General features: G+C 42.6%; 1 protein-coding gene across 5 annotated transcripts in view; it reads left to right on the top strand.

Annotated features, from left to right (window-relative positions):
- The window catches only part of nbeal2.S (neurobeachin like 2 S homeolog), an 84,343-nt gene that overhangs the window by 16,010 nt on the left and 51,357 nt on the right, over positions 1 to 16,976 (top strand). For 2 of the 5 annotated variants that reach the window (XM_041567317.1, XM_041567318.1), the window contains exons 1-3: positions 6,017 to 6,584; positions 13,534 to 13,622; positions 15,327 to 15,491. In XM_041567317.1, coding sequence (XP_041423251.1) covers positions 6,192 to 6,584; positions 13,534 to 13,622; positions 15,327 to 15,491 — 647 coding nt within the window. In that variant the 5' untranslated portion in view covers positions 6,017 to 6,191. Of the gene's footprint in view, positions 1 to 6,016; positions 6,585 to 13,533; positions 13,623 to 15,326; positions 15,492 to 16,976 lie in introns of those variants that run through there. The other 3 variants (XM_041567319.1, XM_041567320.1, XM_041567316.1) reach the window with 2 other exon arrangements.

The following is a 16,976-nucleotide window of genomic DNA, read 5'->3' as shown; positions in this document are numbered from 1 at the left end:
TTTTGCCTTTGTAGGAAGGTTTTTGTAGCAGGAGGTACAAACATTCATTGTGCACAAATTCTATCCTATTCCTTGTAGATATTATGTAGAGTGAGTGGATCTATGGGGCAGTACATAGACATTAGGCAGAGTTGTTTACATGGAGGATATTATGTGGGTAGGTGTAAGGTGAGCTGGGGATGGTGCGGATCTGGTCAATTATTAAAAGAGCTTCTCCTATAACAGCGTTTATTATACCACATCCCCTGCCCCATTCCTGTAAATCTCCATAGAAAACTGACCCTCTCCCTATAATCTGTGCTGCTATTGGCCTGTTGGGATGAACCAATAAGAAGAGCTAAGGGTCCCTCTCCTATTTATCAGTCTGACCCTGTGCTACAGTTATGTGCAGTTAGTCAATAGGTCAATATATGAAATATTATTTGAGTACATCTGATACATTAGGAGTAGGAGCTACATTGTGCAGGGTGAGTAAAGCAGTGACAATGAATTCTGCAAATCTCATTTGCTGCCCAAGCCACAGACAGACACTTTGATTGGTTTCTGGTGACTTGGAAGCCAAAGATCTGTCACTCAGATGCCCAGTGCATTGTGGGTAACCAATGAAGAGCCTCGGTGCAACTAATGAGGGAAGGGGCTAGTAATCGTGGCTCGGCCGGCTGCTTGCTGGAGTGTCTCCCAGTCCCTGCTCAGTCCATTAACCACAAAAGTAGAGCAAAGTTCAGTAAATAGTGACCAGCGCTGCTCTCCCCGTGGCTGATACTTTGCTCCTTACATTAACACTATGTTCCCCAGGAACTTTCAGATTTTACTTGTCAAACTGTCTTTGGTCCATAAGGGGGGAGCAGTCTTTCTATATCTGTAGTCTTTCTGTATCTATAGTCTTTCTGTATCTATAGTCTTTCTATATTGCATGCTCTCCTTCACTGACCAGTAACATCCCCAGACTGAATAGTGGGCAGGGTTCAGTCCACAAGGAAATACAGTAAATGGGCCCTGATATAACTAAGTGCTGCAATTAGCTCTTATGTGTTCATCGTTAATTGGGTTCCTTGTATACATTGTCCATTCCTTGCCTGAGTAAGAGTTTGCTTTGCTCTGTCACCCATAGCAACCAATATGCTGGTTGATTTTAAAATTGTAGCAGATAAAGTTAAGTAATATCCTTATCATTTACAGTAGGGGGTACATTATCCCTTATAATACATGAGTGATACTCAGAGTTCCCTGTATAACTCAGCCTGCAGCCTTGTGCCTTTATATGGTCACAGAACAACCCCTCAGTGACTTCTAATATCCTTATCATTTACAGTAGGGGGTACATTATCCCTTATAATACATGAGTGATACTCAGAGTTCCCTGTATAACTCAGCCTGCAGCCTTGTGTCTTTATATGGTCACAGAACAACCCCTCAGTGACTTCTAATATCCTTATCATTTACAGTAGGGGGTACATTATCCCTTATAATACATGAGTGATACTCAGAGTTCCCTGTATAACTCAGCCTGTAGCCTTGTGCCTTTATATGGTCACAGAACAACCCCTCAGTGACTTCTAATATCCTTATCATTTACAGTAGGGGGTACATTATCCCTTATAATACATGAGTGATACTCAGAGTTCCCTGTATAACTCAGCCTGCAGCCTTGTGCCTTTATATGGTCACAGAACAACCCCTCAGTGACTTCTAATATCCTTATCATTTACAGTAGGGGGTACATTATCCCTTATAATACATGAGTGATACTCAGAGTTCCCTGTATAACTCAGCCTGCAGCCTTGTGCCTTTATATGGTCACAGAACAACCCCTCAGTGACTTCTAATATCCTTATCATTTACAGTAGGGGGTACATTATCCCTTATAATACATGAGTGATACTCAGAGTTCCCTGTATAACTCAGCCTGCAGCCTTGTGCCTTTATATGGTCACAGAACAACCCCTCAGTGACTTCTAATATCCTTATCATTTACAGTAGGGGGTACATTATCCCTTATAATACATGAGTGATACTCAGAGTTCCCTGTATAACTCAGCCTGCAGCCTTGTGCCTTTATATGGTCACAGAACAACCCCTCAGTGACTTCTAATATCCTTATCATTTACAGTAGGGGGTACATTATCCCTTATAATACATGAGTGATACTCAGAGTTCCCTGTATAACTCAGCCTGCAGCCTTGTGCCTTTATATGGTCACAGAACCCATCAGTAACTTCTAATATCCTTATCATTTACAGTAGGGGGTACATGTGTGATGCAGTTGAGTGACAGCAAAGCTATGAATAGTACTATAAGGATTAATAGCTGAGTGAGTAATACAATTACAAGGTGTCAGTAGAGGACAGAGAGAGAGAAATAGACACATTATAAAGTTGAAGGACTTTCCCATCACGTCTAAAGGTTTATCTGCCCCTCCTTGTGGTTTTTACCTGGTTGTGTCTCGGCCATTGTCTTCCTTTTCTTCCCACACCCAATCACCTCCCGTCAGATTTATAATCAGATGGCTAGAAATTAGAGTGGGTGTGGCTGTGGGCGTGGTCAGCCACAAAACCCACCAATTCAGAAGCAGGAACTGTATTTGCTCTTGGTTTATACTGATATATCTGCCTATAGGGGTTTCCATTGCACTAAGCCCACGTCAGCAGGGGAAATGTCATATTATTATTGTTATTATTATTAATATTTGCATCTATTTATAAGGCTGAATTTGGTTTCATTTAAAGGGCCAGTAACGCTAAAGACTCCTATTTTATGTATTGTTCTTTAGAGAGTTGTGAAAGCAGTTTAATCTTCATCTTTTCCCCATGGTCTGTGCTGTGTAACTATGAGCCCTATTGGCCTATTTCAGCTTCAATGGCTGCCCCCAGGGAGACACAAAGGGGTCGGAACTGATCAATCTCTGGACACTGGAACAGTTGGTTCCTTTCTGCCATCAGATCCCTCTTTGTATTTATGTCTCCTTTTCCGCTTGGAATTAACGACTCCCCTTGGATTCAATATAAACTCAGGGTCGGCTGAAGCTGGAAAGATTTTCGGGGCCCTTAAGGCTGTTTGGGGGGCAGTGGGAGTTGTTTCAGCATCAGAAAGTGAAGCAGATTTGTGAGGTTTGTTAAGTGCAGATGTTACTAGTTGTACTTTAAAGTGATATTGACATTAGAACCTGTTTCACACAAGCTTTACTAGTGCTATTTACATGGTTTTGTTTGTCCTTTATTATCTAAGCCTTCACATCTCAGTGAGTTACTGCTGTGAGCCCAGAAGGAAAATAAAAGTAGGCTTAGCCCCACTGGTGTAACTAGATGTTACTGGACCCCACAGCAAATTCATACCTCCCAACTGTCCCGTTTTTAGAGGGACAGTCCCTCTTTTGACAGCTCAACCCACAGTCCCTCGTTTGTACTGGAAAGTCCCAATTTTCTCTGCACTGAACAGCCAGGAAAAGAAACAATGTTCCTAATAGGGATGCACCGAATCCACTATTCTGTATTCGGCCAAACCCCCTAATCCTTAAGGATTGAGAGGGGTGGAGGTAGGGGGCAACCAGTTTTAAATATCACGGGGAGTTATGATCTGCAACTGTTGTGGGGGTCACTGGGTCCCTAGTTACTGCACTATTAGGGGGGCTCAGCAGAAAGTTAGGTGATGATTTTTGGCATGAATAGTAGGGATGCAACAAATCCACTATTTTGTGGCCGAACCCTGAACCCCTTTGGCCGAATACCGAACTGAATCCAAATCCTAATTTGGATATGCAAATTAGGGGTGGGAAGGGGAAAACATTTTTTACTTCCTTGTTTTGTGACAAAAAGTCACGCAAATTCTCTCCCTGTCCCTAATTTGCATATGCAAATTCGGATTCGGTTCGGCCGGACAGAAGGATTCAGACGAATCCGAATCCTGCTGAAAAAAGCCGAATCCTGGATTGGGTGCATCCCCAATGGATAGATATAAAGTGCTATCACCCCAAAATATCCTAAATATTAAGCTGCCAGAACTGCCCATTATTCCCCCTCCCCACTGTACTAGACTGGACTAACGCCTCTCCTATAATAATAATAATAAAAACAAAATCGAGAAAGACATAAGGGTTCGGGGTATTCGGCACAATTAGAGGGATCTGCTTTAGTATAACGGGTGGGATAGGCTCTATTACTTGCCCTGTCACTAGATGAGGGGACACAGTGACCCCTGGTGGCCAAAATCATCATGAAAAGTGTTGGCCTGGGCAGATCATGAGAGCGTCAGCGGGTGCTCAGTACCATTATACACCCCTGTCTTGTCCTACTCTGTCTCCGGGTGTAACAGCTGCACCCCTTAAACATGTTTCTGCCCCCCAATCCCTAGAGAGCAAATGTGAGAGCTGTGAGTGTGTGAGATGCAAGTGTGTAGTTGTGAGTGTTGTTTATTTATATGGCTGTGGGAATCAACACAAGTCACACGCAGATTCTCAGCACAATATCCTGTGCGGGTGCCGCTCACTCGTCACATTATCAGATTATTATCTGCCCCCGGCGTCACACCTTTCTATTGTTTAATGGTACGACCTGCTTTCATTCCATAAACCCAGATACACTCGCTCCATCCAATAGCCCACGGATTAATGTCCCCATTGCTCTGCCACTAAAGGGCACACTACCCCTCAGAACAAATCCGTACTTTATGGGCACTTTATAGAAAGCGTCAGGTGCCTTTTTGGCAAAGCAGGAGAATCTGGTATTAATATAAATATATATGGTATCTAATCCCAGGGTTTAGGCCAAATACAGATGGGAGTTAGTTTGTTTGCTGGTTCAGAGGGTTCATTAATTCTCCTTTCCTTCAGATCAGTCACAAGCTAAAGTGAACTTATTGGCTGATTTACTGTATTGTATCCAGATCCCAGTTCAGATGTGGAATTCCCTGGTTCAGGCACCCTCATTGCTAACCCAGGTGTCCAACAAAACTGTGCCGAGTGTGGGAGCACCTGGGGCAACTATAGGGGAACATTTCAATAGAGAGGAAACAGAAAGGGACCCCTGGGTGCTGAATAGTGTGGCGCCTATAAACCACATTGCTGTACCACGTTGTCCCTGGAAGCAATGGGTTCCCATGGATGAGTCGCCACCCACAAGCCCAACATCACCCAGCGTTGTACCAGTGACAGGTGGAAAGGTGCCAATCCAGCACCACGTGCCTGAATGCTTAAAGGATAAGTAAACCTTTAAAATAAGTGAATGTAAAATTGATGAGGGGGCTATTCTAAGCACTTTTGTAATTTACATTCATTATTTATTTATGTTTAATCCCAAAATATTAAGTGATACATGTACTGTTAATATGAATGAATTGTGTTACAACAGCGCCACCTGCTGGTCAGTTTCCCACCAGTCTGACCAGCAAGTAGTCAAGGAAGTTGTCAGGAGAAAGAAAGAGGCTGATGTTCTTCTACTTAGGAATAAAATTAGAAACCTTTCTCACATCTTTCCTAAGCAGAAGAACATCAGAGCAGGCCGAGTGCTTTTATACAGGTCCTGGAACTCTGAGGTAACGTCTAATAGCCTCATATTTTCCAACAAGGGGCACTTTGTTTATTATAAGACACGTGTTTTAGGAGCCGTGTGACAAAAATGACATTACTAGTCACCGTTTATAACTGATGACATCACTAGTCACCGTTTATAACTGATGACATCACTACTCACCGTTTATAACTGATGACATCACTACTCACCGATATAATTTACAGGATATTCATGGCTTTTGTGTATTATATAGTGAATAAAGTACCACTTATTGTAAAATATAAGGATATTTATAGTCAGAGAGGAGTTCCATGTCTATTTAAAATGCCGAAGGCCGAGTGCTTTTATCAGGTCATTGAAATCCAAAGTTTCTTCTAATATCCTCATATTTTCCAACAAGGAGTACTTTGTTCACTATATAATAGACAAGTTTCAGTGAGTCATGTGACATCACTACTCACCGTTTATAACTGATGACATCACTAGTCACCGTTTATAAGGATATAATTTACAGGACATTGTGTATTATATAGTGAATAAAGTACAGACCTTCCCATTGATGTTTCTCCAATATAAAACCCCAAGCAGCGGAGCCCTTTGGTCTGTGCAACAGGTGCTGCATGGGGTGAGGAAAGGAAACTTGTTGGGACTTGAAGCAGTTAAAGTGCTTTCAATTGCACTTCCCTAATGTTCAACGGCCCCTCTCCCCTCTGGGTGGCATCAGCTAATAGCCTTGGGGGGGGAGTGAGACCCAGTTGGGGTTGGTACTCTGCACAACTGTATGTTCCTCCGGTGCAGCCGTGGTTTTCTTGTGCCGATAACAGAGGAAGTGTTGCTGTCGGCTGCTGTGACTCTGCATTTCCTCTGCTTCTTCTTCTTCGTCTCTCATCCCTTCACTCTGGTTCCTTTCCTCTGCATACTTGCGCTTGGTCCTTGATATCTGGCCTCAACCGACGGAGCTCCCCTTGGCTTGTTGCAGCTACATGCCTGCTCCTCGGCCTCCCCGACATGTCTGTGCGCAACACGGTCCCCGGGGTATTAAAGTGCTGTGAATGGGACGTACCTCTGCACCCCGGCAAGGTAAGGGCAACTTAAAGCTTAATTGTAATAGTAAAAGAGTAATGAGCACCGGCACAACTCTGCTCTGCTTTCTCTGCAGCCGTATCATTTGCATATTGGATTAATCACTGATCCACCACATATTTGGGGGGATTCCACAGCAGGTATTAAAAGGGGGTGAGGGAGGTGACCCTATTTGGGAGAGAGGGCAACTCAACGGCTTACACCTTCCATAGACAGTAACAGGATAGCACAAGAGAATGTATCACATGGAAATCATTTTTAGTGAAGCATCTCAGAGATGGCATTTAATCCATTTAATCAGAGGATAGGTTGACAGTTCCCCTTTAAATGAGGCTTTGGTTGATAGTAGTAGCCTGGGCAAAGCAGTATGGCAGATCCGTGCGCCTTTATACTGAACTCGGCTCTTACAGAGGAAACACAACTACTGATAAACACGGCGTATAATTTCCATGCCGGATATGCGACAGTTAACGTTTATTTAATCTTTATAAAGTGCCAAAACCTGACCTCCTCCCTGTGTGTTGCAGAGAGTGGCCCAGGCCAGAAGCTGCTGCTCTGCAGGGAAACCACAGATCAGACTGAGATACTGAACACCAAAGGCTCATTGTCAGCTCTTTCTTTATCATTTAAAGGCAAAGAGATCCTTTTCAATAGGAAGTGTCGGGTCATGTGACGCCGTTGCAAAGTTTCATGGTTCAGAAACTATTGTTACTTGCAGTACCTACTTTTACCTGTCGTCAGTGGTAGATAATTGGCCATAGACCATAGCAGAACAGCGCCACCTCTGACCTGAGCATTGATTTAAAGGAATAGTAACACCAAAAAATGTGTTTTATAGTAATGAAAATATAATGTCCCATTGTCTTGCACTTGTACAACTGCTGTGTTTGCTTCAGAAACTCTTTATAGTTTATATAAACAAGCTGCTGTGTAGCCATGGGGGCAGCCATTCAAGCACAGGATACACAGTAGATAACAGATAAGTACTACTATAGTTTATATAAACAAGCTGCTGTGTAGCCATGGGGGCTCTAAAAAATCCCTTTGTATACTACAGAGCTTATCTGTTATCTACTGTGTATCCTGTGCTTGAATGGCGGCCCCCATGACTACACAGCAGCTTGTTTATATAAACTATAGTAGTACTTATCTGTTATCTACTGTGTATCCTGTGCTTGAATGGCTGCCCCCATGGCTACACAGCAGCTTGTTTATATAAACTATAGTAGTACTTATCTGTTATCTACTGTGTATCCTGTGCTTGAATGGCTGCCCCCATGGCTACACAGCAGCTTGTTTATATAAACTATAGTTGTACTTATCTGTTATCTACTGTGTATCCTGTGCTTGAATGGCTGCCCCCATGGCTACACAGCAGCTTGTTTATATAAACTATAGTAGTACTTATGTACTGTGTATCCTGTGCTTGAATGGCTGCCCCCATGGCTACACAGCAGCTTGTTTATATAAACTATAGTAGTACTTATCTGTTACCATTTATATAAACAAGCTGTTGTGTAGCCATGGGGGCAGCCATTCAAGCACAGGATACACAGTAGATAACAGATAAGTACTACTATAGTTTATATAAACAAGCTGCTGTGTAGCCATGGGGGCTCTAAAAAATCCCTTTGTATACTACAGAGCTTATCTGTTATCTACTGTGTATCCTGTGCTTGAATGGCTGCCCCCATGGCTACACAGCAGCTTGTTTATATAAACTATAGTAGTACTTATCTGTTATCTACTGTGTATCCTGTGCTTGAATGGCTGCCCCCATGGCTACACAACAGCTTGTTTATATAAACTATAGTTGCATTTCTTCATTTGTCATTCATTTAAAACACTTTCATTTTTTGGTCTGTTGATGAGTGCTTGTGTCATGACTTGAAGGGAAACCATCAGGAATCACGGGGGCCCCGTACCACTAACAGGGTCCTCCCCCCCATTTATTTGCCCACCACATTCAGTGCTGGGGCTGCTTTTAGGCACCACCAATGGAAACTGCACGTATTTCCAGGGAATGAGGCGTATGCACAGAACATTGTGATATAAATCAGAATACACGTTGCCAAAAATATATCAGCGCTCACCTACGCACCTGTCAGACATGAATAGTTTGCAGTGGTTGGGCACATTCCTTCCCTGAGGGGCAGATTATGATTTAGGACCCAGAGGATACAAACCGTGTTGCTTTATATCCAGCACCCACTGCACTGGGACCACCGGCTGGAATCAGCTCTTCCTATTGATTAATATCACATCTGCCTGTTAATTCTCTCCTCAGCCCTTCACTCATCTCAGCCTCAATGTATAAAACTATGGCAGCATAGGTATTCCCTGTACTAAGCACAATTCAGCAGGAACAGTCCCCTAAGTTTGCTCATAGTCTGTACAGAGAAATCCCATAAAACTATGGCACATAGGTATTCCCTGTACTAAGCACAATTCAGCAGGAACAGTCCCTAAGTTTGCTCTTAGTCTGTACAGAGAGATCCCATAAAAGTTGAATTCAGCTTTGGATGTTTCTAATACACAGAGCCCTGGGAGAATGAAATAAAGTAACATTGGCTCTGCATGTATTGCTGTGGCTGAGCAGGACTCTGTGTTACTATCTGGGCTCCCCTGGGGAAGAAGCAGTAGTTTTTGTGGCAAGTACAAGCCAATGTGTTATTAGTTAAACAGCAGCGTTGTACAAACACAATGACAGAGGGAGGTCACATAAAGTGTTAGAGGCGCAGAGTGTTCCTGTTGTGCTGCACCTTATCCTTCTATTCTAATGGCTGCGTTTTTAGGGGGCACAAAATTCAATTCTGAGAACAAATGGCAGTGCTCCCCGGGTCAGTGGCTACTGATACTTGTATTTGTTTTATCCCTTTCTGTTTTGTGCTTGAAGTAGTGTAGCATAAATCACTTCTCCTTCCAATCTGCTAATCACAGGAGTCAGAAGCAGCAGTGCAGAATATATATATATATATACACGCAGTCAGACAGACACTGCTTTCAAAAACAATATATATATATATACACACACATATGAACAGATGTGGGGAAGGTGCTTACACTGCCATTTACTTTTAATAGCAGAAGCAGTGTTTGGGTGGATTTCCCCTTTAACTGTAAAGTGAAGATCCCCTGTAAGTATCTGAGTGTTGTTGATATGACTTTAATCGGGTGCTTGTAGTATCTTGCCCACCCTGCGCTGCTATTGGTTCAGGCTGCGGTGCACATCGAGTTCTCTATAAAATTATAATTCAATTTCTTGAAATGATTTCCTTTTTCTGTGTAATGGGAACTGTTATCTGGAAAGCCATTGTCCAGAAAGCTCCAAATTTCGGAGAGGCCGCCTCCCATAGACTCAATTTTATCCAAATAATTCAGATTTTTATAAATAATTTCCTTTTTCTGTGTAATAATAAAACAGTAGTTTGTACTTGATCCCAACTAAGATATAATTAATCCTTATTGGAAGAAAAACCAGCCTATTGGCTTTATTTCATGTTTATATGATTTTCTAGTAGACTTAAGGTATGAAGATCCAATTTACAGAAAGATACCTTATCCAGAAAACTCCAGGTCCTGAGCATTCTGGATAACAGGTCCCATACCTGTACTTGATCCCAACTAAGATATAATTAATCCTTATTGGAAGCAAAACCAGCCTATTGGCTTTATTTCATGTTTATATGATTTTCTAGTAGACTAAGGTATGAATTTACACACAGATCCATTATCCAGAAAACCCCAGGTCCCAAGCATTCTGGATAATAGGTCCCATACTGGTATTAGAGGCCCTCACGGGCATAATAATAGTAAGTGGATTTATTGGAGTTTCACACAACCCCCACATCAACGCGTTTCGGTTCTCTTTGAACCATCGTCCTGTATGGGACCTGTTATCCAGAATGCTCAGGACCTGGATAATGGATCTTTCCATAATTCATACCTTAAGTCTACTAGAAAATCATATAAACATTAAATAAAGCCAATAGGCTGGTTTTGCCTCCAATAAGGATTAATTATATCTTAGTTGGGATCAAGTACAAGCGACTGTTTTATTATTACACAGAAAAAGGAAATAAGTTTTAAAAAATCGGGATTATTTGGATAAAATTGAGTCTATGGGAGATGGCCTCTCTGTAATTTGGAGCTTTCTGGACAATGGCTTTCCAGATAACGGATCCCATTACACAGAAAAGGAAATCATTTCAAGAAATTGAATTATAATGGAGTCTATGGGAGACAGCCTTTCTGTAATTTGCAGCTCTCTGGATAACAGGTTTCCGGATAACAGATCCTATACCTGTCTTCCCCCTGCCCATCACATAACTGCCCCATCCAGAAAAGCAGGTGGGAAAAGCTCCATCGATTTCTCAAGCGCCCGGGGGCAGCCATTTTTATTTGCATTCCTCTCGCCTTGATCAGCGGCTGTAACTGACTGGGACAAGACAGAGCAGGAAAGTCATAACTACTGTCTTATCACTATCCCTGCCAGAAACATCTTGTACACAGACTGCAGGGAGTATCACAGACTCCAGCGTGCTTGTGTCTCTTTAAATCATTGGTTCCTTTCATTCCAGGATGAGTTCTCCTCCCCGGGTGCAGAGACCTGTAGTTACACCACTACTTCTAGAGTTGGAGAAATGCCTTGAGTACACGTGGTTAGAGAAGGAAGAGCTCTGCAATGTGACCAGCATTGGGCAATGGCTGCCTGGGTCCTGCACAGAACAATCTTGTACAGGTATGGGATCTGTTATCCAGAATGCTCGGGACCTGGGGTTTTCCGGGTAACGGATCTTTCCGTAATTTGGATCTTCATCCCTTAAGTCTACAAGGAATTCATTTAAACTTAAATAAAGCCAATAGGCTGGTTTCGCTTCCAATAAGGATTAATTATATCTTAGTTGGGATCAAGTACAAGCGACTGTTTTATTATTACACAGAAATCAGTTTTAAAAATTTGGATTATTTGGATAAAATTGAGTCTATGGGAGACGGGCATTCTGTAATTTGGAGCTTTTTTGATATCGGGTTTCCGGATAAGGGATCCTATACCTGTATTTGCAAAACCGCTTCCATGGGAAGTTTGTCTTCCGTTATGTCTCCATTATAATTAAATAATCCAAATTTTTAAGAACAATTTCCTTTTTCAGTGTAATAATAAAACAGCAACTTGTTCTTCATCCCAACTAAGATATAATTAATCCTTATTGGAAGCAAAACTAGACTATTGGGTTTATTTAATGTTTTTCTAATAGACTTAAGGTATGAAGATCCATTATCCAGAAAACCCAAGGTCCCAAGTATTGTGGCTAACAGGTCTATACCGGTACCAACAAAATGCCCCTGGACAGTGGTTTCGCCTGGGGTCTGACTGCTCAGCACTGAATAAAAAATGCAGCACAAGGTGCAGAGTAAAGTATCACCGGGCTCAGCCGTGTCCTTAGTTACAGCATGCCGTAAAGCAAGTGGAAAATATTGGGCCCCATTGCTGTATCCACCCCTGCTCCTTAACTTGCATGTCTGAATGAAGAACATAGGTGTCTCCTGTCCGACCCCTCATGAATACAATGCCCTCCATTAAAGGGAACATTGACTTGCTGGTGTGTATCTGTTTTGTAGGGGTAACAGATAGTGTTTCACTCATTGTTCAGAGCACAGTGGGATTTACTAACACTTTGATGTTGTAATAGTTACTGAGTGCAGTCTGTACCGGCCTGGCTTACAGAGACTTTAGCTAATTGCCCAAACCTAGGGGAAAATGTTGCAATATCTGTTGTAAAACTTGTATTTCTTTCCTGGGGTGTAGTGACATTATTTGTAGTAACAACTGGTCACCTGGACTACAGCAACTTTTCTGTTGGGGGCAATGAGAGACCATTGCTGTGCGGAACCTGTAAAGCTGCATCTGCAAATTGGAATGTTGGGAACCATCACAAATGTATCTATTTATTATATAGTGATTTAATAGCTTCTGGGAAGGGACAATGTCTGTGGGATAGCAGGTATAGTAGGGAGAGATGTGTCTATAGTAACAGTGGGATAATAGTCTCTGGGAAGGGAGTGTGACTGTGGGATAGCAGGTATAGTAGGGAGAGATGGTGCCTATAGTAACAGTGGATAATAGTCTCTGGGAAGGGAGTGTGACTGTGGGATAGCAGGTATAGTAGGGAGAGATGGTGCCTATAGTAACAGTGGATAATAGTCTCTGGGAAGGGAGTGTGACTGTGGGATAGCAGGTATAGTAGGGAGAGATGGTGTCTATAGTAACAGTGGGATAATAGTCTCTGGGAAGGGAGTGTGACTGTGGGATAGCAGGTATAGTAGGGAGAGATGGTGTCTATAGTAACAGTGGATAATAGTCTCTGGGAAGGGACTGTGACTGTGGGATAGCAGGTATAGTAGGGAGAGATGGTGCCTATAGTAACAGTGGATAATAGTCTCTGGGAAGGGAGTGTAACTGTGGGATAGCAGGTATAGTAGGGAGAGATGGTGCCTATAGTAACAGTGGATAATAGTCTCTGGGAAGGGAGTATGACTGTGGGATAGCAGGTATAGTAGGGAGAGATGGTGTCTATAGTAACAGTGGGATAATAGTCTCTGGGAAGGGAGTGTGACTGTGGGATAGCAGGTATAGTAGGGAGAGATGGTGCCTATAGTAACAGTGGATAATAGTCTCTGGGAAGGGACTGTGACTGTGGGATAGCAGGTATAGTAGGGAGAGATGGTGTCTATAGTAACAGTGGATAATAGTCTCTGGGAAGGGAGTGTGACTGTGGGATAGCAGGTATAGTAGGGAGAGATGGTGCCTATAGTAACAGTGGATAATAGTCTCTGGGAAGGGAGAGTGACTGTGGGATAGCAGGTATAGTAGGAGAGATGGGGTGACAGTGTGATTGCTACTCACTGGTATGTGTCTGACCAGCTTGTGTCTCTTCTCTTGCAGAAGGACCTCAATTACCTGCAGCAGTGGTTGGAAGTGTTTGTTACAAACTTTGAGAAGATAATCTTGGTGCAGACCTTGGAGCCAAGGAGGTGAGCAAACTTAGAGCAGTTCATGCTCCCTGTGTCCACCACTTTACTCATAGTGCGGAGACAATGTTTTTACAATTTTTAGAAAGTACAAATATGACTGCTGTTAGATCACAAAAGGAATAATATTAAATTTAAATATCTCATGTTTATACATTACTCATACATTTTCCTGAACAAAATTGTACACACAGTTACAAACTTGCCTGCAGGGATATTAGATGTTCTGTGACCATATAAAGGCATAATGTACCCCCTACTGTAAATGATAAGGATATTAGAAGTCACTGAGGGGTTGTTCTGTGACCATATAAAGGCACAAGGCTGCAGGCTGAGTTATACAGGGAACTCTGAGTATCACTCATGTATTATAAGGGATAATGTACCCCCTACTGTAAATGATAAGGATATTAGAAGTCACTGAGGGGTTGTTCTGTGACCATATAAAGGCACAAGGTTGCAGGCTGAGTTATACAGGGAACTCTAAGGGAACTCTGAGTATCACTCTTGTATTATAAGGGATCGTGTACCCCCTACTGTAAATGATAAGGATATTAGAAGTCACTGAGGGGTTGTTCTGTGACCATATAAAGACACAAGGCTGCAGGCTGAGTAATACAGGGAACTCTGAGTATCACTCATGTATTATAAGGGATAATGTACCCCCTACTGTAAATGATAAGGATATTAGAAGTCACTGAGGGGTTGTTCTGTGACCATATAAAGACACAAGGCTGCAGGCTGAGTTATACAGGGAACTCTGAGTATCACTCATGTAATATATGGGATAATGTACCCCCTACTGTAAATGATAAGGATATTAGAAGTCACTGAGGGGTTGTTCTGTGACCATATAAAGGCACAAGGCTGCAGGCTGACTTATACAGGGAACTCTGAGTATCACTCATGTATTATAAGGGATAATGTACCTCCTACTGTAAATGATAAGGATATTAGAAGTCACTGAGGGGTTGTTCTGTGACCATATAAAGACACAAGGCTGCAGGCTGAGTTATACAGGGAACTCTGAGTATCACTCATGTAATATATGGGATAATGTACCCCCTACTGTAAATGATAAGGATATTAGAAGTCACTGAGGGGTTGTTCTGTGACCATATAAAGGCACAAGGCTGCAGGCTGACTTATACAGGGAACTCTGAGTATCACTCATGTATTATAAGGGATAATGTACCCCCTACTGTAAATGATAAGGATATTAGAAGTCACTGAGGGGTTGTTCTGTGACCATATAAAGACACAAGGCTGCAGGCTGAGTAATACAGGGAACTCTGAGTATCACTCATGTATTATAAGGGATAATGTACCCCCTACTGTAAATGATAAGGATATTAGAAGTCACTGAGGGGTTGTTCTGTGACCATATAAAGACACAAGGCTGCAGGCTGAGTTATACAGGGAACTCTGAGTATCACTCATGTATTATAAGGGATAATGTACCCCCTACTGTAAATGATAAGGATATTAGAAGTCACTGAGGGGTTGTTCTGTGACCATATAAAGACACAAGGCTGCAGGCTGAGTTATACAGGGAACTCTGAGTATCACTCATGTAATATATGGGATAATGTACCCCCTACTGTAAATGATAAGGATATTAGAAGTCACATAGGAAAGCAAGTGAGGAACATGTTGGGCCCTGAAACTTTAGTGATTTCATTCTGATCTCTCTCCTGTTCTTTCCAGGCCTGAAGATTCTTCCTCAGAAATTCCAGTGTTACCCCGAGATGTTCTGCGGGTTCTGAGCCAACAGTTAAGACACTGCACAGAAGATCTTGCCAGTGGGCAAGTGTCACATAACAGCTTGTGCCAGGCCTTCCTCCTGCTCAAATTCTTCATCATCATCAGCAGGTAATACAGTGATCCTGTTGGTGCTTTTGGGAATTTTCCTCTGTAACCTCCTCAGTTTCCCCAAGTGACACAAGTATATTGGCTATAATTTGTCTTATTTCAGGTCAGTCAGTACAGACAGGTCTATTTCCGCTTGTAAAATGGCCACAAGACCAGATGAAATAAAATATCAGCCGCAGAGCCAGTGAAACAGCGCCCCAAGTGGCCAGGTTTTCATTAAGTGGTAGAACCTGCTTGGCTTTAGTCGTATAGTATTTGTTGTAGCCACCACTCCATTCCTTTCTAAGCAAACATGGCGTCACATGTTTCAACACAGATTTTCTGTTCGGGGCAAAACCATTCTGTTAAAATATATTTATGAGAAATACATACCTCCCAACTGTCCCTTTTTCGGAGGGACAGTCCCTCTTTTGACAGCTCAACCCGCAGTCCCTCATTTGTACTGGAAAGTCCTTCTTTTCTCTGCACTGAACAGCCAGAAAAAGAAACAAAGTTTCTCACTTAATTGGCTTTTAGCAGAGAGCCCAGAACAGCTAACAGGTGCAAATAAGATACTTTGTAACAATTTTGAGACACAAAAACACAGTTTAGATAAGGAGAAATATTTTCAAACTTTCATAACCTGCCAAATTTTGTAAAACAAACATGGTAATTAGGGGGTGTGGCCACAGAAAGGGGTGTGGTCAAACAATTGCTGCGCTACGTGCGGGAAAAAATTTTTTGTCCCTCTTTTTACTTCCAAAATGTTGGGAGGTATGGAAATCGGGGCTAAACTGTGTAAAGTTTATCTATTTCAGGTAACCCATAGCAACCAGTTATTATTATGATTTCCGTGGCTTTCCTCCCACACTTGAAAACATACAGGAAGGTTCATTAGCTCCTGATTAAACTATTTCTGATATATACAAAACCCAGAGACGCTACACCCCAAATGTCAATTTCCTTAATAGAATTCACAGTCAAGCGATCAGTTTCTATTCTTCTTTTCTCGCGCTCACCCTATTATTAGGAGGGTTTGGGTTCTCATGCCCCAAACCTCTCGCTTGAGTTCACCCTTCAGTAAATCAGCTTTTTTGTTGTGAGTTACTCAGAGCTCCGGGTTGGTGGTCCTAGAGCAGTGCCCAGAACCCGCAGCAAGGGGAGACAAAACGCTCTTCCGAATGGAGAAACGCACTTCACAGACTCCCTGATAGCGATGAAGATCAAAACAGCTTTATTTCAATACATGTATCGCTGTCAGGGTCCGACTGGGGGTCTGGGGCCCACAGGGACTGCTGTTTCATGGCCCCCTCCGGACCCTTTGCCCCCTCTCTCCACCACTGTTTGCCATGATTGCGTGTGCACACTGGGTCTTGCCGAGACCAGAATTTCATTTCTACAGGGACTGGGTCTGGGTCGGCAGGGTCCAACAAGAGCCGGGGCCCACCGGGTTTTTTCCCGTTGTCCCACCAGCCCAGTCTCAACCTGATCGCTGTCCGGGAGTCT

The sequence above is a fragment of the Xenopus laevis genome, chromosome 6S, assembly GCF_017654675.1.
Source record: "Xenopus laevis strain J_2021 chromosome 6S, Xenopus_laevis_v10.1, whole genome shotgun sequence".
Lineage (NCBI taxonomy): Eukaryota > Metazoa > Chordata > Amphibia > Anura > Pipidae > Xenopus > Xenopus laevis.
The sequence above is the reverse complement of the archived record's forward strand: the minus strand, read 5'-3'. Positions and strand labels throughout refer to the sequence as shown.